Raw genomic sequence first — 24,327 nt, forward strand, 5'->3', positions numbered from 1 at the left:
CTTTAGGTGGGCAGGAGTGGAGGAGGAGTCGCTTCTGGCACCAAAATCAACTTACCTTTTAATTCTATTTTCCACAAACTTTTCTAAGTCCACTCACCAGTCCTTCCTTTTTTTTTGGCTTTCTCTCATCTGACAGCATTCCCGATTTCCCCCTCATTACCTTTTCCTTCACTCACACAATCCCCAAGAGAGCCCCAAACCCCTACCATTTAACCACACTCATCCACAGCCTACTCGATCACTCATCACTCATCTTCATAAACACCTGGGCACATCGCCAGGGGTTGTACAGTTGAGACGGACTCTCCGCTGCAGAGGGTAATTTACACACAGCCCCTGCTCCTGTTCCCGGTGCTTTTTCAGGGCTCTGTAACTGTCCACGAGGGCTTGCAGTGGACGAGCTCCGGAGATGCCTCTCCTGACAGGTGATGTTCACTTTGTCTACCTGCATCACTGACGTTGGTGCGCTCCTCCAGCATCCAGCTGTGTTGAGCAGGGTACAGACAGGGCTCAAATTGCTCCACGTTGATCATCAGGGCGGCTTTTCCAGACCTTGAAGCTGCAGCAGTTGATTGCTTCAGCTTCCGAGTCAGCTCCTCATTTGCACTTCTTAATCAGATATTTATTCCTGAAGTCTGAAGCTCGATTTCTGGATGTTCTTTCAGCTCTTGCAGCACAAACCGTGGTGGGTAGCATTGTGCTCCACCCACAGCTCTTCTGCATGACCGAGACACAGATCCCTGCATGTGCAGTGCCTCTCCCTAGGAACGACTGCTGACCAAAGGATGTGTCTTCCTGTCATCACGCAGCACCCTTCATGAGGGAGCCAGAGCTGGAGGATGGATGACACAGGGAGACCCAGCATGGAGTCCCCGTGCCTGAAGGGCCAGCCACACCCCAGAGCCACCTACAGGATTGCCTGGGGTCTCAGCTGTTGATTCTCTACTGCTAAGCTTCTCTTGTCCATCCCCCATCCTACCTCATCACACACACTCTTGAGTGCAAACCTCAAGAAACCATCAGCAAACCATTCTCTAGCTCAAGCTGTTTTCAGGCACCCAATCAAAGACAATCACTACACTGTCAAAAACTTCTACTGAGTTATGAGACAGTGTCACAAGCCTGTTAAACGTGCTGCTGGCTGTCCATTGCCTCTAACCAGGAAATAGAAGATGCTAGTATTGTCTTCATGTCTCAGATGAAATGAAGATAATCACAGGGAAGACAGGGATGCTGCCTAGGTCACTAAGAGGTTGAGGCAGGACGCGAACGCAGGCTGCTCTGACAACAACACCTTCTTGCCTCGGCTCCGCGGCCACACACACCAGCTCTGCACTCACTGTTCCTCTGGAATGGCCTGAGCCAGCCCTCTTCCGGCTCCCTTCTGCACTCTGCTAAGAAGCACATCTGGCACAACACCCACACCAAGACGACCCCACAGACGTTGAGATGCTTCCATCTCCTCAAACCCATGACATTCTCACTTGTGGATGGGTATAACATGACAGGTGGAATCCGAACTTGAGAATATGTGTTTTAAGTGTCTGTGGAAAACAGACAAGCACATTCATTCATTCAGCTCAGTTTCAGCACAGGACTATTTTCCACAGGCAGCAGCAAGTATATGTGCGTAAGTTTCCCACTCTGTGAATTTCTTTTTTATCTGGCTTCCAAACAACAACAAAAATCTAACATTTTTGAAAAGTCTCACCTCCATCTTGAAATTTGCTTAATCTTTCAAAATACGATGACATGGGGACCTGTACGATATCAAGGATGGCCAGGAGTGTTCTTGTGAGCCTCAATAACTCGCTGAAACTATAAAATCCAAAGTATATAAGGTTCCGAGCCAAATGGACAACCTTCACGAAAAAGAGGGGAGGAAGGGAGAGAAGAAAACCATTGGAGACCGAATAAACACTGCCCCATGATATTATCTACATGATTTCAAACAGTTCTAAGCATCCTAATTATTAATACCTAGGAATTGAAATACCTGCAAAACCATCTACTTGAACTGCACTACTCAAACCTTGAATTAATTCCAAATAAGATGTTGGTTACTTTAAAGCGATTAAAGAAGTTTATACTTAAATTATCTATCAGTTAATTATTAACTCACTGAGGTCATTAGGATACCACTTAACAGATGGTTATACGATAGTTACTTTTAATAAGAATATTACCCATAAAATTTGTGTAGAAATACTACAGCCTCGCCCCCTGCAATTTGTGACCTTGTGGATAACCAAGGACAAGAGAAAGCATCCCATGGGTGGCCCTGACGTACAGTAAACTACTACACTGCACCAAGTAGTCTGTGTAACCAGCTGAGTAGGTCAGAAGTGGTAACATGTCACCTCCAAGACTGGATTACACAGGACTGCAGCCCTGTGTTCGAGGGAAAGCCAGGTGCCCCATCACGCAGACACTCAGGCAGTCTCCAGGCATGTCCACGAGGGAAGCAGCGGCCAGGTCTGACCAGCAACAGCAGGAAGGTGTGGCCACCAACATGCACAAGCCAGTTTAGAAGCTAGAAGGTCCAGATGTCAGCCGCTGTAGCCAACAGTGACCTCAAGAGACACTACAGGTCACAACCACCTCTCATGCTAAGCCTGGGATCCCAACCCATAGAAACCAACAGTTAATACGTGTTTGTTGTCTTCAGCTGCTAAGTTCTGGGGAGTTCATCTGCCAGGTATAAAGTAACAGCTATGTCACTCTGTCCCCAATATGTGACAAGCAAAACTATCTCAATTCAATTTAATGGGACTAAAAAACATTACAGAGATGAAAAAATAATCTAAATATAGTGTGCAAAATTTTCTTTGCACATGAAAGAAACAAAAAAAGTCAGGAACACAGTAATAAATAGACAACTAAAAAATAATTTACTATATTTGAAGGTATAATCAAAACAATAAATTTGTGTTTTATCAAAGGCAAAGAGCATCATACCTACATGGCCTAAGTCAGCTGACAGTCATGAAAGCGGCCTCAGGATTAAGGGGAAAGTCTCCAATGTGCAAGAAATCCAATTTTTGACAGAGAGATTTTAATTACATCATACATAATTGTCTAAAAGAAATACCTCAAATGTCAGTTTGTTTTTTTCTTTATCTCCAAAAGGAAAGGGCTGATTTACAACTTCTTTCAAGTATTCTTCAACAAATTCCATTGTCAGTGCAAATTTCCTCTTCATATCATTTCTAGAAGAATCAGTTATAGAATCATATCTGGGAAAGACAGAAGACAAAGCAACTTAAACAGAGTGTAACCCTTTAAAGAGAAGAAAACACACCAGCAATGTTCAGAAAACTCATGGAAAACACATGCTATGAAAAACACTCTGCATGGATTTCAAAGTTTGTCACACCAAACATTTCAAAGTACCTTTGTACATGTTTGAACTTCTGGCTTCCTAGTCTTGGATAAATTGGCCACCCAGATATTGTGGTCTCATTTATATGACAGACACTATTTGTGGAATGAGTTACTCTGAGGGTACTTAACACAGACTGTGAAAAAACTTGGAATCTATCCTCAATGCTTTCATGATACACACTAACCACAAACTTACCGAAACTCCAACAATGCAAGCATTTGGCTTGCCTCGTTTGAGATGCAGAGACATGGAGACAGGCAGCCACTCAGGGAGAGAGCAGCTGTTGGCTGTTCCACTCACCAGAAGCCCAAAACGGCTCCCAGCAGGGCTGAAGCCAAAGCTGAAATCCAGCAACTGAATGAGGTCTCCCAACTGGCAGGAACCTAAACCCGTGGGCCCATCATTTGCTGCCCCCCCAGGGTCTGGGCATCGGTTCCAGAGCTGGGTATCAAACCCAGGCATTCTGATACGGAATGTAACATGGCAAGCCCAGGTCTAAATGCCTGCCCTAGGCAAACCTTTAACTCAGTCTGTTAGTAAGCACTTCACAAATTGTTACTTGCATTTTTAATAGTATTTCTGTTTGTTAACTTCCAGGGAGATGCTTCTATTATCACAAAAAAATTATCATTTTATCTTCAAAAAGGAGCATCTTAATTGCATTTAGGAAGATGAACGACCTTAAAACACACAAATCCCTTTCCATGTATTTCATTTCAAAATTAAAGACACCAGATTGTGAGTTCATCTGCTGAATTTAAATATGGAGAGAAAGTTGCCTTCACATACTCATGAATTGTGATCTTGGTGGGGATTTCTGTCCAGAGCCTGGCATAGCGGACAGGCACCACAGACTCCTGCGGGTCCCGGTCCACGTGCATATGCAGCATGAGGCGGCAGAAGGAGGCGCGAAGGTCGAAGGGCAGGCTCTCGTCCGACATACAGCGCAGGATCAAGTCTACAGAGAGCTGCGTGGAGATCTGGTTGATGGCCAGATACTGGCGGTCTAAACACATCCTGGCGAAGAGGTTCAGCTGGTACCTGGGAAACATGGAGCGAACTGCAATCATTTGTCTTATCTCAGTGGAGTTCTTAAACATCACAGCACCAGTCACTTATGACATCCAATGACACTCCTATTTCCAAGTGTCTGTTGGTAGTAAGTTAAACGATTAATCTGCAATATACACATGAAGCTGTCTCTACTTCTTTTCAGTTACAATTTCTCTTGCTTTTTCCAGTAATGTGAGTCTGCTGGATATGTCTGCTGGGGAGTGTCACCAAAGTACACTACACCTGAGCACAGGTCGTGGACAAACAGCTCATAAGCAATCACCTCTGTATGCTTTCCCCAGCCCCACTGAGCTGGCAGCTCTGGGCATGCACAATCTAATTTTTTTTAAAGTTCCTATTTATGTTTGTCTGAAAGGCAGAAAGATGGAGGGAGGGCTGGAGAAAGGGGGAGAGAGAGACAGAGAGACAGAGAGAGAGAGAGAGAGAGTCACTCATCCACTAGTTCACTTCCCAGATGCCTATTATATAATACCCATGGTTGGACCAGCCCAAAGCCAATAGCCTAAAACTCAAACTGGATCTACCACATGGGTGAAAGGGGCTCATTCTGCACTTTAAATGTAGCTGGACACTCCAATGTATGATACCCTAAGTGTAGATGGGACCTCTATGCATTACTGAAGGCTCTAGTATCCATACTCAAAGTGTGGAGAGGAGTCAAGACTCTACCCTTTGCTTATCCCTACTCAATTTCTAAGTCAAGCATGATCAGCTTAAATGGCATCTGTACATTGGGATCTTACAACCACGAGACTAAGACCACTGAATTTGCACTGTGGAAGAAGTCAGGGTACACGGGGCACTCTCTGCCCTCCTCTTGAGTGCTATTCAAAATCCGGGAAGCCAGGAAATTTCAAGTGGTATATTTAGAAAACACAGACATTAGCTTTCATTGTCAATGTCTTAAATAGCACTAAATGTTTCAGATAACCTAGTCCTCACATCACTTTTTAAAATTTCCTCTTCACAGGCAGGTACTAGGCACTACAGTTAAGAAGACAATTAGAACACCTGAATCCCACATTGGAACGCCTGGGTTCAAGTTCTGGCTGTACTCCCAGTTCCACCTTTCTGCTGATTCCCATCTGGGAAGTCAGCAGGTGACAGCTCAAGTACACTGCCAATCCTTGCGGGAGACTCAGACTGAGCTCCTGCCTCCCGACATCAGCCTGCCCCAGCCACGGCTGTTGAAGGCGCAGGAAGGAACAAGCGGATCAGAGATCTCTTGTTCTCACTCACTTTCCTCTTTCTTTCTCTCTGCCTTTCACATAAATAAATACATGTCTGTGATTTCCTCTTCAGTATCACCTAACACTGAGAGGATTCAGGAAGTCCCTCTCCACATACGAAGCTGAGAATCACAATTCCTACAACATCTAACCTGTAATAGGTGAGGACTTCTAAATCAGCCTTGGTGCCTTCTTTGGCTTCCTGAGCAAGGTGCCTGATGGCTTTGCCATGAGGCTCCTTGTTGCTGTCAATCCAGTAGAGCCACACTTCTTCATCGTCCATGTCATCTGGAAGGATGGAGCTCTCCATGGGGTTGTCTACTTGCATAGAGACCAACCTTGAAGCGAAGAACAGAGATGGGAACCCATGAGGCGGTGCACTGACAACCAGGACAAAGCATCAAGGAACTGAATGAGATACTTGCACTGCCCGTGCTTACTTGGTTTGGATGAGAATGTCTGCGTTGCCAGGACTCAGCATAAACTTACAGATGAGTTCCTGGGTCACAGGAATGGCAGTCGTATTAGACACACAGAGATCAGACAAATAATCCAGAAATCTGGTAATAAATAAATAAATAAAAGATGAAGTTGAACACAAAGTCATCACAGCAGAAGAAACTCATCAGCCCCAAGCCTCCTGTCATCCCAGGCAGTGCCTTTCCAATGTGCTGCTGATGGGCTGCACCTCCAGCCACAAGTTCAACATCCGCTTCTTTCTACTGAGTCCAAAGCTAAGCACAAATAATCATGTTTGCTTCTATTGATGTGGTGATATTTATCCCACAGCACTGTGACTTATGTTTAGAAAATCATTTATCTGCTCCTCGTGTGAGACTCCCCAGAACTCAATATCAAAACAGAAGCTAAAGTACAGAACGAAACAGGATCACAGCATCATCTAGACACAAGCAAGCATATGCTTCTCAAGTCAGAGACCCAGCTCCACCCCGTAGCTGCAGTTGCTGTCCCAGTCAATGAAGAAAAAACTGTCAATGTGTTGGACATTTCCACACTTGCTTTTCCCAGACAGAGTACTTGGTGAAATGTTCACTGAGAAAATGCATAGAGATTTAAATGATACAATACATAGGAATAAATTTCCCAAAATCCCATAGGGTATTTTAAAAGTTGTAACTGGTCAGAGTGAAGATCCATTACCCTGACATATAAGTCTACCCAGGGCTTAGACCTGCTACCACATAATAACTTTAGCCTATGTAATTGTTACAGCATGAAGCCCAACACAGATTGTCCCGAAAGTCAACAACAGGAAAGAATTCTAACTTTTCAAAGTTCTAAAGATGAGACAGAAATCTCAGCCCCTGCTAAGAACAGAAGCTGCACCACTTCAAACCTTGGCTCTCGGTTCCTCCTGAGTAAACTGACAAATGTTTCTATTTCTTTGGCTGTGATGTGTTTCTCGAGAAGTTTTCTGTTGTTGTGCAACAAAGCTGTGATCGTGTCTTCTGCCAGAATATCATAGCCAATCTGGGACTGCATGACACAGAAATTCTTAGCAATGTACTCCTGCAAAGGAGAAAAGCCTCCAGTTAGAGCGTGCTGCCACACGGCTCACCAGGAACAGCTTCCAGGAATGGCAGCCCTGAGTAATTTATTCATAGCAGAAAACCCACTGGGGAAAAAAAATCATCAAATGAACAAGTAAACCATTTTTCAATAAACAAAATTTTGAAAGAAAAAAATGAAAACGTATTAGCAAAGAAATAAGTTAAACTGTAACAAAAATATAGGCTTGTAACACCTTTAACATGGGATAATTTAATTCTCATAAATGAGAAAAACAAAAAAGCATTTTATTTGAAGTAGAAGACTTTTTTGAAGGATGGAGTAATGCCATCTACTATTTCACTCTCCAGAAATCTTCAGTGGCCAGGACCAGGCCAGAGGGAGGAACACACGCAGGCTTTCAGCATAATGACAGGGATCCAGTCACTTGTGCCATCCTTGCTGTCCAGCAAAATAGGACACCGACAGCATCACAGGTGTCCTACACAGCAACATCACCAGCATTCTAGCTCTAAGGCAATGCTCAAACAAATCACAAGTTATTACATCATTAGGATTTTGCAAACCTAGGAGAGGCCATTCTTTTAGCTCTCACTACAAGTCAACACCAAGGGTTTTACATAAATACTGAAATGGAAAGAACACCATGATACTTCTTGCATGAGGCACCAGTTCTAATTCCACTGAAGCACAAATTTCAAGGGGAAAGGGTGAATTTATTTTTTTGTACTCTGTAAATATCCTCTCTTAAAAATAATCATAAAATTTCTTACACTTTTTATGTGGCCTAGCAGATAAGACATCCACACCCCATAACACAGTACCCGAGTTTCAAATCTACCTCCGGCTCCCAAGCCTAGCTTCCTGCTAATGCAGACCCCAAGAGACAGCAGAGTTGGTTCAAATAACTAGGCTCCTGCCCTTGATGCAGGAGGCCTGAGATCAATGCCCAGCTCCCAGTCCTACTCACTGCAGGCATTTGGGAGACAGAACTAGCAAACAGAAATGCACTCTCTCTTTGTCTCTCAAAAAAACAAATACTTTCAAAGATACCAAACAGAAAAATATAATCACTTTGACCCAGTAAATATTTCTGGAAGGATATGGCAATCAACAACACAAACTCTCTGAGCTTACATGCTGCTGAGATAAAAGGCAGTAAACAAACAGAACCATGTCACATTTTGATAAGTGAAGAGAAATCAAGGGTTGGCAGCTGTAGACAGAGTTGATGCAGAAGAGGTGACATGTGAGCCAACATGGAAAGAATGACAAGGAGGCAGCCATGGGAGGACCTGGAGAGAAGCCACTTGGACCATGGGAACAGCCAGGGCAGATGCCCTGTGACAGGGAGCTGTCAACAAAAGGTGAACAGCACAGCTGCAGTCTGCAAAGTCAGATTAAAGAGTTAGGTGCTGAAGAGTTGGGTCAAAAGAAACCTGGACATGGGTAACAATGTCACTCAGAGTGACAGAAAGCTACTGACTGGGGAGTTTCATTCCTTCAGGTGTAACATGCTCTTCCTGCTGCCCATCGCTCTCCCATATTCCAAGCCATGACCTCCCATATTCCAGGCCCCACCTCTGCGGACAAAGGACACACCTCACACAACCAGAGAACTGGTCAACTTAACTCCTTTCACAACCCAAAGCTCTGTCTTTGATTTCTTGGAGATTCTCCCTGGAAATTTTTTGTTTCTGTAATGGGAGGATGTATTGATTAGAAAGTGGCTGCATCTTGGATAAAATTTACTGGAATGAATCTATTCTTTGAAAAACAATGTTGGCTGCACAAATCTAATTACTTTGCAGGCAAAATTTTTGTGGTCTTTCAAAATGGTAGTTTTGTGCATTGGGTGGCCAGTTAAGTAAAGTAATTATCTTCTGATGGCATATAATTTTAAATATATGTATTGATTTACACGCTTTTATGACTTTCACAGTCATATTGCGGTATAAGGCAAACACCCAAGATGCTGATAAGTAACCAAATGAAATTAGAGGTGTAGCCAAATTCTATAAATAACAATAAACAGAGACTCAATAATAAAAAAAAAAACAAAGATCTGGGTTAGTCCTAAATCACAAATGAATTCAACATCAGGACTATAAAATGTGAAAATAAAGCCATGTGATTATGCAAAAAATGTTAAAAGTCACACTGCCGACATTTTAAAATCATGTTCTAAAAATACCGGGGGGGGGGGGGGGGCGTTGAGGCAGTACCGTGGCATAGCAAGGTAATCTGCTTGCAGTCCCAGCATCCCATTTTGGTGCTGATTCAACTCCTGGCTGCTTCACTTCCAATCCAGCCTCCCAACCAGGGAAGGTGGTGGAGGATACTACAAATTCTTGGGCCCCTGCACCCACAACGAGACTCATAAGAAGCTCTTGACTCCTTGCTTTGGATCGACTCAACTCTGGCTTTGTGGCCATTTGGGGAATGAACCAGTGGATAGAAGTTTTTTATCTCTCCCTCTCTCTCTCCCCCATCCACCTGCGCTCCCCTCCCTCCTTCCTATCTGCTCTCCCATCCTCCTTTTTGCCCTCCCTCTCCTACCCTGTCTCATTCTTTCACCTCTCTATAGATTTGCCCTTTAAATAAACAGAACTTTTTTTAAAAATCAGAAGGGTACTTATGCTTAATACAAGTCATTCTTAATTCAACAGAAATGAGTACAATTTTTCAGCTATCAATGCTATTTCATTAAAGTAAAGGAGAAACGGAGGGCAGCACTTGCTGGGCTCTTCATTTCCTGGTCAGCTCAACATTCTAACTCTAGCTCTAGGCAGAAAGGTGTAGCTCACCCATGGCCACACAATGGCCACCCCTTGGTGCTCATAGGGAATTGGCTGCTAGACCCCACAGACACCAAAATGTAAGTATACTCTACTCCCTCATATTAAACCACATGATATTTTCATGTAACCTACACATATCTTCCCATATATTTAAATCATATTTAGATGACATATAACACCAAACACAATGTAAATGTTATATAAATACAGCATCACTTGACAAATAAAATCAAGAGAAAAAACAGACACACTCAGTACAAACACAATTATTTTTCCAAAGGGGCAGCACTGTGATGCAGTGGGTTAGCCGCTGCTTGTTACACTAGAATTCCATAAAAGACCACTACCTGTGTCCCAGTTACTCTGCTTCTGATCCAGATCCCTGGTAATGTGCCCAGCAAAAAGCAGAGACTAGCCCAAGTTCTTGGGCCTCCACTATCCAGGTGTGAGGTCAGGATGGAGTTTCTGGCTTTTTGTTTCAGCCCTATCTAGCGACCAGCTGCTGCAGGTAGGTGGGGAGTGAACCAGTGAATGGAAGATCTTGCTGTGTCCCAACCCATCTCCTCCCTTCCCTGTTACTCTTCCTTTCAAACAAATAAATCATTAAAACAATTATTCTTCAGATATCGTCAATGCAGCACTGGAACAGTGCCTGCTGCAAGCATCTGGCCCGGCTTCCCCAGCCAGCAACGGACCTCCCTCTCATGAATTCCCACCCTGCGGTCTTTTTGCTCATGTCCCCTCTTTGCCTCTTCCAATGTTGCAAATGCAATGTCATTTTTTTCACCCACTACAAAATAAATTCTTGGGCCCATACTTGGCAATGCTGTACCTTGCAAATCTCTCAAGCCAAGAAATTCTTTATTCCTCTTGACAAAGGAAGTCCAGGACACTTCCTGCCTGGCAGCACATAATACCATGCACGTATAAGGACTCATAACATTCTCCCCACAGAAGTTTTTAATTTTATGTGGAAGAAGGAATACCCAGGACAGCTCCAAAATACTCAGAGCATTTGTGTATACTGCCAATACAAAACATTTTATTCCAAAGACAAAGTTCTCGTCCCAGCTTTCTCTGCTTCCAAATGGTAATCAAAGAATCTTGCTGTACTTGAAAGCTGCGATAGAGGTGAGAACGCCCCCCTCTCCCACACTTACCTGGTTCTTCCGGTAGTCCTGCTGAGAGTGCCGGAGTATGCGGTAACACAGCCGCAGCATGTACTTGTAGGGCGCATATCGCTGGTCCCCGAGATCTTCCAGTCTCAGCATAGAGCCTTCTCCTGCTTTCTCCTTGAAGGGTGCTTTAAGGATTCCAAAAACCTACCAAGAATAAAAGCAATCACCTGCTCTGTGCATGGTTTAGCAACCTATTCTAAATTTTTTTACAATTAAGAAAATTGATTCAAAACCTTATTGCAACAGTTATTGCAATATTTCATGGGAAGGACTTGGAATACAGGACTAGCAGATCAAAGAACAGAAAATCCAGCTGAAAGGTTCCTTAAGCTGAATGAACAATACATTATTTAAAAGAACTGATTGATTTTGCTTGGACTTAACATTTTATTATCATTAGAAACAACAGCCGTTCAGTTATGCCAAGCTACATGAACACCTTCAGATGAATTAAAAATATAGCTTGGTTTCTATAAGCTTTGCCAATTTTTCTATTATTTTTTAACTCTCCAAAATCAAGATAAAACATCAGAAAACTACCCTTAAATATGTCTTATCAATCTCTATGTGACAAAGTTCATACATTGTACTTGCTACACAAAGATGCGGTTGAAACGGCGAATGTGTTAGCAATTGCATCTGACAAGTAAACTACACGGGCAGCTGGTGTATCCAGTTGGCCAGACTGCTGTGGGAAAGTCAGCGGTTAGGAGGTGTCTTAGAGGCACTGAGGACTGTAACATGCTATGGTAAAAAGACAGCAGCTGGGATCACCTGGAGATGAGCTGGCAGGATGATGAAGCTGTCTAAAGAGCCCCATATGCAGGGTATGAACACTGACACATGAAAGCCACCTGCAGAGCAATGACCCCTCAGAGGTCAAGAAATGTGATACTAATTACACTTTCTTCAATGATTTTCTGTCTGCTAAACCTCACATTTGTAATACTGAAAAACAATATTCAAAATATTTGCCAAAAATAGCATTAACAACTCAACCATCCGAGTCCCTAAAAGCCTTGAAATTAAATGTTTTGTGTGAAAGAATTGCTACCATCATGACATTTCCAACCTTTATTTTTAAAAACAGTTATTTTGAATTTCCAACCACGTTCAGTTATTAATGAACAGTGTGCTCATTCCTTGCCTTTCTCAACAAGAACATGATTTTTTGTATGTTTTAAGTTGCATCTTTGGTCTATAACTGATATAAAAGTTCACTATTTAGATAGCAAATAACAAAACATAAAGCACACTTAGACATGAGCACATATGTATGCTATTGGGAACTGAGTCAATTTACTGGTGTGGTATGACAAATTTCAAGCAAACAGTATACAAGAGCAGTTGTATGCTTTCGGTGAAAAAAAAACCGAGAATACTGTGTGGCACCCTCAAGGAGTTGGCTTTCCCAGGAAGGCAAGAGCAGGAAGCAGTGGAGAGGACAGTTTCAGAAATGCTTGCAGCAGTTTCTGAATACATATGGTCTGTAGGGCTTATTTTGGGGGAGAGGGGGTGAAGAAAACAGGGGGTAGGGAGCAGGGTAGACTACTCCTAAGATTTGCCCCAATGGTACCAGCTGCCTGAAAGCCACAACCTATGAGACCCTCTCTGCGTAAACTGTGGGCTGGGTTTATGAACACCATAGAGTCAGAATATTACTTAGAGACAGAATGTTACTTCCCAGAGTAGGTTTAAAAACACTGTGGCTTCCATCTGGGTGTCCTTTCTTGCTCTTTCGGGGACTCTCACTTCAAAGGCCAGCAAGCTGCCTTGCCTTGAGGTTAACCCTGTGGGTGAGCTGGGAGGATCTGACTCCCAGGCTCCCAGTGGAGCCTCCAAGCAGCTGAGGCTCTAGCCAACATTCAACAAGCTGCTCAAAGTCCCTGGGCAAGAACTTGCCAACAGAAGCCACGCGCAGACTCCAAGTCCTCAACAACTGTGACAGAGCAGACGCCTCCTGTCTTCAGCCACTCTTGAAATCGTCTCTTACACGGCAACCGGGCCCTAGTACAGCATCTTTCCTCATCCCATAATGCAAGACATAAAACACACAAGTGGAACATACGAATCAAGCTCACCTGTGCCAGTATGTTCTGCTCCCTCATTAACTTCTGCCGTTCTCGGTTTGGCTTCGTGATGATCACATCCAGAACTTCCTGCCCGTTGTTAGGCACGTCCGCAACAAAGAAGATGAGGTCTTCCAATAACTTGGTGACAAACCTATCATCATGTGAAAAGGAAACGTGACTCTATGGTGTGCTTCGCTTAGGAATTTTTTTTTCCATTAAAGCTAAGAACCAAACATTAGAGAAACTTAAACAGTCCTCCTCCAGTTCCTCCAACTCTAACGTTTACGTCTAATCGAGTATTTGCAAACCTGGTAGGAAACAGAGCCACGCCAGCCCTGACCACAAATGAGTGGGTAAGGTACCACTACCAGGTGCTTTCCTACCGCCAATTGGTGCAGCAGGGACCAGTCAGCACACCATTTGTGCTTAAGGGAACTCAGCCATACATCTCCTAACTATTAACTCAAGTCACATTTCCTTTTTCTTTTTTTTTTCAAACTACATCTTGTAATCCTTAGCATGTTTCAATTTATTCAACACACAAGATAGGAGGAACACAGATGATCTGTCAATAGAGACAAAGCAAACAATCCAATGTTCCAGACGACTAGGAATGTGTTAACTGGAAAACAGTGTGGTACAGCACATAAAGCCACCGCCTACAATGCCAACATCACATTAAGGGCATTGGTTACTTGAGTTCTAGCTGCTCCACTTCCAATCCAGTCCTCTAGTAATACACTTGGGAAAGTAATAGAAAACGGCCCAAGTATTAGGGCTTCTGCACTCATAAAGAAGGACCAGATAAACTTCCTGGCTGCTACCTTTGGCCAGGCCCAGTCCTAACCACTGTGACCATTTTGAAAGTGAAAACAGATAGAAAATTACTTTGTCTCTCCCTCTTCTTGCCTTTTGCTCTCTTTTCAAAATAACTTTTTAAAGAAAAAAGTATTAACTGGCCTTTAAAATCCCTAGTATTGGCCTCAGCACGATAGCCTAGTGGCTAATTCCTTGCCTTGCACGTACCAGGTTCCCATATGGGCGCTGGTTAATGTCCTGGCTGCTCCACTTCCCATTCAGCTCCCTGCTTGTGGCCTGGGAAGGCAGTAGAAGATGACCCAAAGCCTTGGGAACCTGCACCCAAATGGGAGATTTAGAAGAAGCTCCTGGCTCCTGGTTTCAGATCGGCTCAGCTTCAGCGCAACTCCAGCTGGTTGTGGCCACTTGGGGGGTGAACCAGCAGACAAAAATACCCTCCTCTCTGCCTCTTCTCTATAAACGTCAGACATACCAATAAGAATAAATAAATCTTTTTAAAAATGGTATTCTAAAACCATGTATTCACATTCTTTTTTTAAATTTATTTTCATTGGAAAGGCAGATTTTTAGAGAGGAGGAGAGACAAAATTATATTCCATAATCCATCTGCTGGTTCACTCTCCAGGTTACCACAACAGCCAGAGCTGAGCTAGAGCTGCACAATCTGAAGCCAGGAGCCAAAAGCTTCTTCTAGATCGCTTATATGGGTGAAGGGTCCCAAGGCTTTGAGCCACCCCCTACTGCTTTCCTGGGCCACAAGCAGAGCTGGAAGGGAAGCGGAGTACCCAGGACACGAACCCAGGCCTATATCGGATCCCACAGCTTGCAAGGTGAGACTTTAGCCACAAGGCCATTGAGCCAGGGTCTCATGTTCAATTTTAACTCTTTATTATTATAACTATCACTTGAACTTCAGAAGCATTTAGTATGTCAATTGTCTATAAACCTTTTACTTTATTCATTTTTTCCTTCCTCCTTCTGCCTGACCTTTATGATTTTCTACTTGTATTTGTAGATTGAGCAAAGGTACAGGGGTTCAATTCACTACAAAAGCCAATAAACTGATTAAATATCTGTATTGGAAAGTCTACCAAATTTTCTTCATTATTATTAAGGTAAAGAACAACTTGTGAATCATTCAACAAACATGACTTTTTTAGTAATAAGGAAAAAATTAGCTTTTTTCATGCTGCTAAGCATCTCACCCACGGTCACTAGCACGCACAATCATGAACGCATCAATGATTACAATGTTAGAGCTTCAACCACTCCAGAAAAACCACAGAATATATCGAGTTAGAGAGATCTTAAGAGCGACGTCATAAAAGAGAATGCACTTTCACGGAGCTGAGGGACAGACCATCATCCAGAATGTATCCACGCACGTGGGAATGTCAGCACTCTTTCTGGAAGCACAACCGTCATCCCAAAAGTCCAGGATGTTTTCTACATGTTTTTGGTATATTTACCTTAAATTTCACCCAAACGTTTGGAAAATCTATCTAGCAGTATTCACTGACATTCTTAATTTTCAATCTCTAAAACTAACCCCAGACAAGTAGGAAATAAGGCAAGGGTACCAAAAAGTGGTGAGAACTTGAGAACTTCTCTTGACATTGTGACTGAAATCTCCCACATCGTTCTGCTGGGCTTTACAGCAAATCACCAAATAAATGTGAGCTCAGGCTACTTCAGCCAATGGAAATCAAGTTAACCTTCAGTTGCTATCTGCTCAACCCAAACCCAATGGAACAACAGATTTTGTACTTTCTGCTAAGAAGTTAATAACACTCTTCTTTTGCTGCTTCAAGTACATTGATATCAAAACTTTAAACATACAGAACAGCACAATTTTGTGGACAATTACAGATTACCCTGCTTTAAAGTCTTCCAAATGCCCTGGGTCTCTTGCGGCATCCAGCCTCTGATGGTGAGCAGTTGGGACCAAGAACTCTGAACTTCTGACACTATTAACATTGGTTTTCTTTTTTTTTTTGCCCTTTCACCTCAAACATTCCATCTCAGGCAAGAATAAAAGCTAGTCTATAGTTAGTTTAGACCCAAGTCCACTGCTATACAAAATAGTAATTATGTCTTGCTAACCCAAGCCATCAGTTAACTTGGCTTAAAAAGATTTTTTTTCATGTGACGCAAGCCCAGCAGTGATAATAAAAACAAACATGCATTTTTAAGATACTACACACCTAAAAACTTAATATGAAGCTTTGTGGATAAGGAACAAAATAAGATGAATACGTGAAAATCAAGTTTAAATTAGACTCCTACAAGGCAAAAGGAACTGAAAACAATGTGATAAGGACTAAACAAAAGATAGAGAGGCAGGAGCTGAAGTGGAACTTGTTTACCAGTTCAAGAAACTGAAATATTAACTGTCCCTGTTCACATTCCGGCTGTGCATAGATGGGATGGAATACAGGAAGTGCATACACAGGATCAACTTAGCCACCTGCATTTTTAGTGACTAAAACGCATGAACTCTCAGTCCCCAGAGTCGGATCTGATCCTGCACTAGCTGAGGAGTCCAGGTAGTCTAGTAGCACCCAAAAATTGGCACAAAACATCATTTGGCATTCAAAGAGGAAAAACAAAAATCTCCCAATTGAGAAGAACCTGAATTTTAAATTCCATAGCATATGAAGAAGACTGATATTCAGCCAGCCAGGAGTAGGTATTTAGTGTAGCATGAGCATCACACACAGGATTACCTAAGTTCAAGCCTGAGCTACAGACTTCACAATTGGCTTTGGGCTGATGCAGACGCTGGAAAGCAGCAGTAATGCCTCAACAGTTGCACCCTTACCACTCCCAAGGGTTCCTGGATTGAGTTCCCAGCTCCTGGCTCTGGCCCGAGCCCAGTCCAGCCAACCAGTGTGGGTATTTGAGCCACTGCTGCTGGGAGTCAGTCTCTCTCTCTCTCTCTCTCTCTCATAAATTTGTTTTTCTTAAGGAAGACAGTAAAAAGAAAAAGCAATGGACTAATTCCTCACCAGAATAACCTAAGTAACAACTTAATTTCAAGAGAATTTTTAAATGAGTTGGTCTCAATCTTCCAAGAAATAAAACAACTATATATAAAACTGCATACAGAAATATGAACATACATTTAAAAAAACAGATATGAATGACTATGCAAAAGACATCTGAGAAATACAATGCATAATCATTTCAATAAAAGTCTTCATTGATAAAGGTAAACTATTTTGCACACATTCTAAGGAAAAAAATCATGACTTACAAGACAGTCTCAAAAATTTGACAGCAATAGGGCACAGACTTTAAAAGATATAAAAACAAGAGGTAAGGAGAAGAGATCCTCTATACTTTAAATAGGAATTCCAACACAGAGAAAAGACAAAACAGCAGCATTTGAAGGAAAGGGGCTAAAAACTTTCCACAATTGAGAGAAAAATCTAAGCATTCACACTAAATAAACCCAAACTGTCAGGTGGAACACACTAAAACCAGATGCCTCACAACCGTAACACAAATGAGATCAGGATACTAACATCAAAGGAATTTATATCTGGGTACAAAAGTACCCAAAAGTAAAGTTACCAATAAAAAGATTTCTAAAAAATAATGAGATGTCAGAAAACAAATATCTGTCATCTAATGCTGCATACATAAAGCATCACTGTAGAGTGCAGGTAAAAATTTCTTTAAATGGTCATCCATGTGAAAATGCAAAAGATTATGACAAACAGACCTTAACTAACTGGACTATAGAAAGGATTTCTGCATGGAGAAACGTAATCCCAGAGGAAAGATGTCAGGAGCAAAAAGTAAAGACAAGCACAGGCAGAGGTAGACCCACAGGAAGTGCAATTCATCACTGCCCAACAACTCGTGTAGACAACATCTCTCAGAGGGAAGAGGCGTCCATAATTCCTACGAATATATATTAACATGTTTGCAAAGAATGAGAACAAACACTTCAAAAGGCTACAGCTCCAAATGTGGATGCTAAGAAAGATGAGGGCCTGGTCAGCACGTAACAAAAACATTCAGAAGCACTCGCCTCCCATGGGAGAAAGAGACACGAATAATTCTAGGTTTTACAAGAAACATAAGAGGGTTTGTCAAAAATTTTCATGGAGAGCAGATACTGATCTTCATGGTTAAGACCCCTGTGTCCCACACGGAAGTACCTGGGCCGGCTTGCCAGCTCCAGCTTCCAGCTGCTGCGGTCTCTGGGAGGGGACAAGTGGTGGTTCAGGTGACAGTGCCTGCCACCCACGTGGGAGGCCTAGACCGAGTTCCCAGTAGGCACCTGGAGAGCGAAGCAACAGATTCTCTCTCCCTCCCTCTCAAATGCATACATGTTTTTCAAAGTTCATGAGTCAGGCTTAGGCATTGATTTCTCAAAACACACTCCACGAAGGAGAGCTGCAAGGCCCCATGCACAGCATGCATCAAGTGCCTGATAATCAGGAATGAATGGTGTCCCCCAATGTGGGCAGGTGCTAAGGAACCCCCAGCTACCTGCCCACTCTCAGAGGTGAAATAAGGTGCTGGAATCCTGGCTAATTACTGCATGTGTCACTTCCTCCAGCCCTGAAGACCAGCTCACACACTCCGCTCTCCCTTTATGCTTCACCACGACATGCTCTCAGCACTCTCTACATTGGTGCAATTACAGAATAAAAGTAGAAAAACACCACTGGAGGGCAAAAAAATCCTAAGGCTGAGGGTCACAGAGGCACCACCTGAATCCACTCTTGGGGCAAGAGAAGGAGGATCAGGGGAGACAGGGGAACATTCAGACTCCGCCAGCACTGGAGACAGTTCCTGCAGTCTCCAACCCTCCTCCTGACATTGCATCATTCCTCTGGTTTTGAGTAGAAAAAAGAATATCTAGCAAGAACTGTAGTCTCCATGGGGAGGGAAAAAAATAATCACGGTTGTCAGTTACTTTCAGATGGAATTTTATATCGAATTCTAAGTGTGAAAATAATATAAATGCACTCAACTATGCCAATAAGCTCAACTGCCCCGGCAGGCAGGTTCGAACGAAATCTGATGGGAGGTGATCTTTCTGAAATTACTAAATTAAGATCAAGGATTGCAACCTCATATTTCCGAGGCAAAGCCTTCTCTTTGCAATGATGCTTTGCACTGGGAAACAGCGGGGCAAGAGGCAGGGGAAATAAAAACGCAAGCTCTCTCAGGCAGGGGCCAGCGCCGTAGGCTGCCTTGAGAGCTGCAGATTACCTGTAGCTGCAGAGCAGTGCTGCTACCTGCCTGGGCTTCTTCCTTCCACCTGAGGCTTCGCTCAGCCCTCAAAAGGGCTCCACAGGGGGATGCCGAGTGCGCTGCTGTACTTACTGCTGTACAGAAAAAGGAACTCACCAAGATGCATTAACAGACTTAAGGGGGAAAAAAAAAAGCACTCCTTCCTGCACGTCAGAATGTACTTCGTGTTGCGATTTGGCCCTGCAGGGCCAGTATCTGTACATCAGGGAAGTGGGGCAGCTGTTGCAGCTTCGGAGTTCTATTCATTTCTCCCAACAAGGCTGGAGGGATGAGAGAACACACAGCAGCCACGTGTGTGCAGGTTTGCCAGGGATAAAACAGGACATAAGGACAAAAACAAAGGTGAGAAGCAGCTACTCCATTTGGTCATGCATCTCTGTGTGTATTCTGTTTTTGTTTTGCTTTGTCTTTTAATCAATAGTGGTCCAGGGAAGCAAGGTAGAATTTCTGTTTCTTTGTATTATGACACATATCTAACCATTTTTTTAAAAAAGATTTATTTTTATTGCAAAGTCAGATAGAGAGGAGGAGAGACAGAGAAGAAGCTCTTTCATTCAATGATTCACTCCGCAAGCGGCCACAACAACTGGAGCTGAACCAATCAGAAATTAGGAGCCAGGAACCTCTCCCAGGTCTCCCATGCACATACAGGGTCCCAAGGCATTTCCCCAGGTCACAAGCAGGGAGCTGGATGGGAAGTGGAGCCACCAGGGTTAGAACTGGTGCCCATATGGGATCCTGGTGCATGCAAGGTGAGGTCATTGGCCATTAGGTTACTGTGCCAAGCCATATCCACCATGTGCTGAATGTGTGTGTATGTGTGTGTGTGAATTTTAAAAATTGATGGAAAATGGAATTACTAGGTAAGCCTATTTTGGTGCAAAATAATTTTGAAAACCATGCTTACAGAGGAATCATTAAAAAGTGCATAGAAAATGTGCACCATAGGAAAAAAAAACCCAGATTTCAAAATAATTTCTATACTAATATCTTTCAATTCCATTTTCCACATGCCTTTTAAAAATGCGGATTCACTTATTATTATTTACCTGAAAGGAAGAGTAACCGAAAGAGAGGGAGAGATAGACATCTTCCACCCACTGGTTAGCTCCTGCAATGGCCATGTCTGGTTCAGAACGCCATCTGGATGCCCAAAGTGGTTTGCAGTGGCCCCCTACTTGGGTGACCCTCCACCGCCTTCCCTGACACCCGAGCAAAGAGGTAAACCACAACGGATTAGCCAGGATTTGAATCAGTGCTTTCACATAAGATGCCATCACAGGCGGTGGCTTAACCCACAATGCTACAACACCAACTTCTTCCATGAGTTTTTGAAGCAAACTCAGGTAAGCTTCACTACCAAACTTGGAAAAAGTGCATCCCACGAGCTATGGCAACAACAGGAAACACAACATAAGAATGCATCAAGCCCTTCACCAATCCAAAGTCCAACCCTAGCATCTTAGAGGAAACATCACTTGGATTTGTGTGACAATGGTTTCCTTGCATTGCTTTGCAGTTCTTCCAAATGCTTAAATATGCCCCAAAAAGCTTATTGCTGCTTGGTTTTGAACTTTACTGGTAATAATATAGCAAGCATACTTCTTAAGCACTGTTATCAGTTGGTCTAATTTTTTTTAATATTTATTATAATCTTTAAATGTAAAAGGGTACCCACAGCTGGAACCTGTGGCTCAGTCCCTTCATGTTCCTTTACGTGAAATACAAATGCCTGTCGTGGGGCTAACTGAAGGATTAGGTGAAACACACCAACAGTGCCTCTCACAGCACCTGACACCAGGTTGGATGCCGTCACTGCTATCATTCAGTATCACTCTCATTCTCACATCCAGAAGCAAAGCTTAAGAACCAAATTTTGAGTGTCGCAGAAAGACTTGTCAGGGCAAAGAGCCCCATTCAGATTCTTTTCTGGAATTTCGTGTATGATTGCTTTGTGAAACTAGAGAGGAGAAATGAGTCTAGAATAAGCCGTATAGGAAAGCATAAAACTTCTTAAGGACTCTTAGAACTCTACAACCAAATTCCAAATCAGGTGCAACAGAGGGCATTAAGAGAAGGAAAGACCATTTTGAGCCAACCAAAAAAATAGGGAAAATGAAATATTCCACTGGATTTTATTTTTTTTACTTATTTTTATTTGTCTTAAGATTTATGTATTTGAAAATGAAGGTGACAGGAGGCACACACACATACAGAGACAGAGAAATCTTCTAGCCATTGTTTTATTTTTCAAATTGCCCCCAGGAGCTGCGACTAGCACAGCTGAAGCCAGGAGCCCAGAATTCCATCTAAATATTCCACACGGGAGGCAGGGCCCCGGACACTTAGGCCATCTTCCTCTGACTTCTGGGGTGCGTTACCAGAGAGCCAGGGCAGAAGCAGAGCATCTAGAGTTTGAACTGGCGCTCTAATATGGGTGACTGACATTGCAGGTGGCAGTTCAGTTCACAGTATCACAACATGGGCCCCCTAATTTTATTTATTAAATGTACATTTCTGTATACATGTATATACGTGTACATTTAAATGAAAATATATATGAATTCATATGTTGGATATACAAAGTGCTGCAGTAATGAACTGTGCATATTGAAAACATGGTCTAGGATACATGTTCAGCCGAAACAATTACTATGTTGGAACAAATTAACATACATTGGATGAATAAGTCCACGCATCCAATGTAAAACCAGGAGACTGTATGGTCAATAATGGTGTGCTAAAATTCTTACTAACTGAATAAATTCTAGCTGTTCTTACCGCAAAGCAGAAAAAAAGCAGTAACTATGGCAGATGAGAGATGTCTTTATTCGCTCCAGTAGATTCTAACTTTACCGTTCTCACTTACCAACAATGAAGAAACAGAAACAACGTCCCGCCTCATCCCAGAGCAGGTATACTGCTAAGAACATTCTAAATACCTCCCCTGAGTCATGCACTCATGTAGGGCTTGTTGCAGGAACTGAGAACTGGCTCAGGACTACTGAGCACTGATATTTACACATCACTGACCTTCTCTCATTCTGCGTGATCGTGCCGGTCTCCAGCTTCTTCACTGTGGTTGCTAACACTTTATTGGCATCATTGGCGAAGTCCAAGTCTCGGACCTCAGACAGTGGGACAGACACGATGGCAAAAGCTTCTTTATCTTCTTTTGTTTGGCAGGTTCCAATCTGAAAGGGATGTTTTCCATTAAGATTAGGTGCGTGTTGATTTTACTCTGTTGGCTCTGCCTTCGGACCGGGGAGGATCTCCCCAAGAAGCTGCTGGACTTGACCAGGCAATGAGATGCTGGACTCTATGCCTGGTGTATGCTTGCAATGAAGGAATCTCAACTAAACTTGAACTGCGGTTACACAACAGCGGGGAGGAGCCCACCATGGGGGGAGGGTTGGGAAAGGGGTAGGGAGAATCCCAAAAAATTTCAAATAAATAAATAAATTTTAAAAAAAGGTTAGGTGTGTGGGGGTCAGTTTTGTAGAGCTTAGCTTGTGAATTTACTGCTTAGTAAACACGCTTTTCAGTAGTTTCATGGGTATACACAGGCTTGTACAATCTTTTCACTTTTCTTCCCTCTTTGGATGTTTTTTCTATTTTTTGCATTTTTATTAACATAAATAGAAGAAATTCTGTGAGTTCCATAGGTACATTTCCAAAAAGTCAATCACGTTTTCTTAAAACAAGCATAAGGATCAGTACATCTCACGAATGACCCGGTAAGACCAGATAATGCAAGCAAAGGATGTCCACGTGTGTCACCCACTAGGGCAGGTGGTAAGGACACAGTGGCTCTCCATGCTCGTTTCGAACCCTGTTCCCACAGCAGCCCTGGAAGTGCCATCCCTTTCACTCTTACCCTTGGTTTCAGATTCACACTTGACCTTAACCTCAATACCCACAGCACTGAGGTGAAAACAACAGCATCCTTAGCAACACTTACCTTCAACATAACAGGCCTCTCTTCATCTGTGTCTATGGGAATACTAGTACTGGTCACCCATGTGTTGGTGCACAGATGCCTTAACCGAACATATGAGTTCCTAAAAGCAAAACATGGAGTACCTGATTATAAAAATTGAATGTACTTACATAATGACTTAATAACAGTTTCATGCCTGAGACAATTGTTAAGTATACATTAGCCTAGGTGCCAGCTCAAGACCTATCTGATTTAAGGGAAAATGCTGAGTTATATACTGTTTCCAAGCATGCAGTATTTAAAAAAAAAATGCAGTATTACCTAGGTCAACCGGGGCTCCTGGACCAGCAAAGGCAGCGTTACCTGCGAATACCTTAGAAAGGCACTGAATCCCCCCATCGCGGAGCACAGATTCACAAATTCAGGATGGAACCCAAGTGGGGAGGTTCAACAGGTTCTCCCGGCAATTGAGACACGGGATCAAGTCAGAGCACCGACAGAAGGACCAACTCAGCTAAAATCGCTCCCTGACACTATCCAGCTTGTACTTTAACTTTCTGAATCTACAGTACCTATAGTCAATCCTCATTATTCATGAGTTCAGGCTTGTCAGTTCTCCTGCTGACTACAGTGTGTTGATATTCCCAAGACCAATTCTCGAGCAACTCCAGTGGTCATCCAAGGACACCCACGAAGTGGGTGAAAAGAGTGGCCCCAGAGGTACGTTTCCAGGCAGAGGCCAAACACAGTGACATGCTGCCTTTCCACTGAGCTTTCCAAATGCAGTAACACCTGTCACCTTGTTTCTCCCATTCGTGTGCATTTTCATGGCAATTGTGATGGTCAGGATGGCCCATAAACATAGCACTGAAGTGCTATCTACTGTTTGCAGACACAAGAAGGTTGTGATGGGTCTTATAGTGAAATTATTTAGGCTAGATAAGCATCTTTCAGGTATAACCCCAAGTTCAATGATAACAAATTAACACTACTTACTAAGGTATCTTCAAACAGAAATGCATAAA

The 24,327-nt window shown here is 42.9% G+C and overlaps 1 protein-coding gene across 4 annotated transcripts in view; it reads right to left on the reverse strand.

Annotated features, from left to right (window-relative positions):
- ITPR2 (inositol 1,4,5-trisphosphate receptor type 2) overlaps nucleotides 1–24,327 on the reverse strand; it is a 400,740-nt gene that overhangs the window by 264,051 nt on the left and 112,362 nt on the right. For all 4 annotated transcript variants that reach the window (XM_040987441.1, XM_040987440.1, XM_040987442.1 and 1 more), the window contains 10 exons: nucleotides 23,324–23,423; nucleotides 22,396–22,556; nucleotides 13,279–13,420; nucleotides 11,180–11,341; nucleotides 7,046–7,218; nucleotides 6,129–6,248; nucleotides 5,841–6,026; nucleotides 4,175–4,426; nucleotides 3,092–3,236; nucleotides 1,712–1,862 (listed from right to left, as the gene is read on the reverse strand). In XM_040987441.1, the coding sequence (XP_040843375.1) occupies nucleotides 1,712–1,862; nucleotides 3,092–3,236; nucleotides 4,175–4,426; nucleotides 5,841–6,026; nucleotides 6,129–6,248; nucleotides 7,046–7,218; nucleotides 11,180–11,341; nucleotides 13,279–13,420; nucleotides 22,396–22,556; nucleotides 23,324–23,423 (1,592 nt within the window). The remainder of the gene's footprint in view (nucleotides 1–1,711; nucleotides 1,863–3,091; nucleotides 3,237–4,174; nucleotides 4,427–5,840; nucleotides 6,027–6,128; nucleotides 6,249–7,045; nucleotides 7,219–11,179; nucleotides 11,342–13,278; nucleotides 13,421–22,395; nucleotides 22,557–23,323; nucleotides 23,424–24,327) is intronic.

Source organism: Ochotona curzoniae, unplaced genomic scaffold (genome assembly GCF_017591425.1).
Source record: "Ochotona curzoniae isolate NIBS_2020 unplaced genomic scaffold, NIBS_Ocur_1.0 contig_4645, whole genome shotgun sequence".
Taxonomy (NCBI): Eukaryota; Metazoa; Chordata; class Mammalia; order Lagomorpha; family Ochotonidae; genus Ochotona; species Ochotona curzoniae.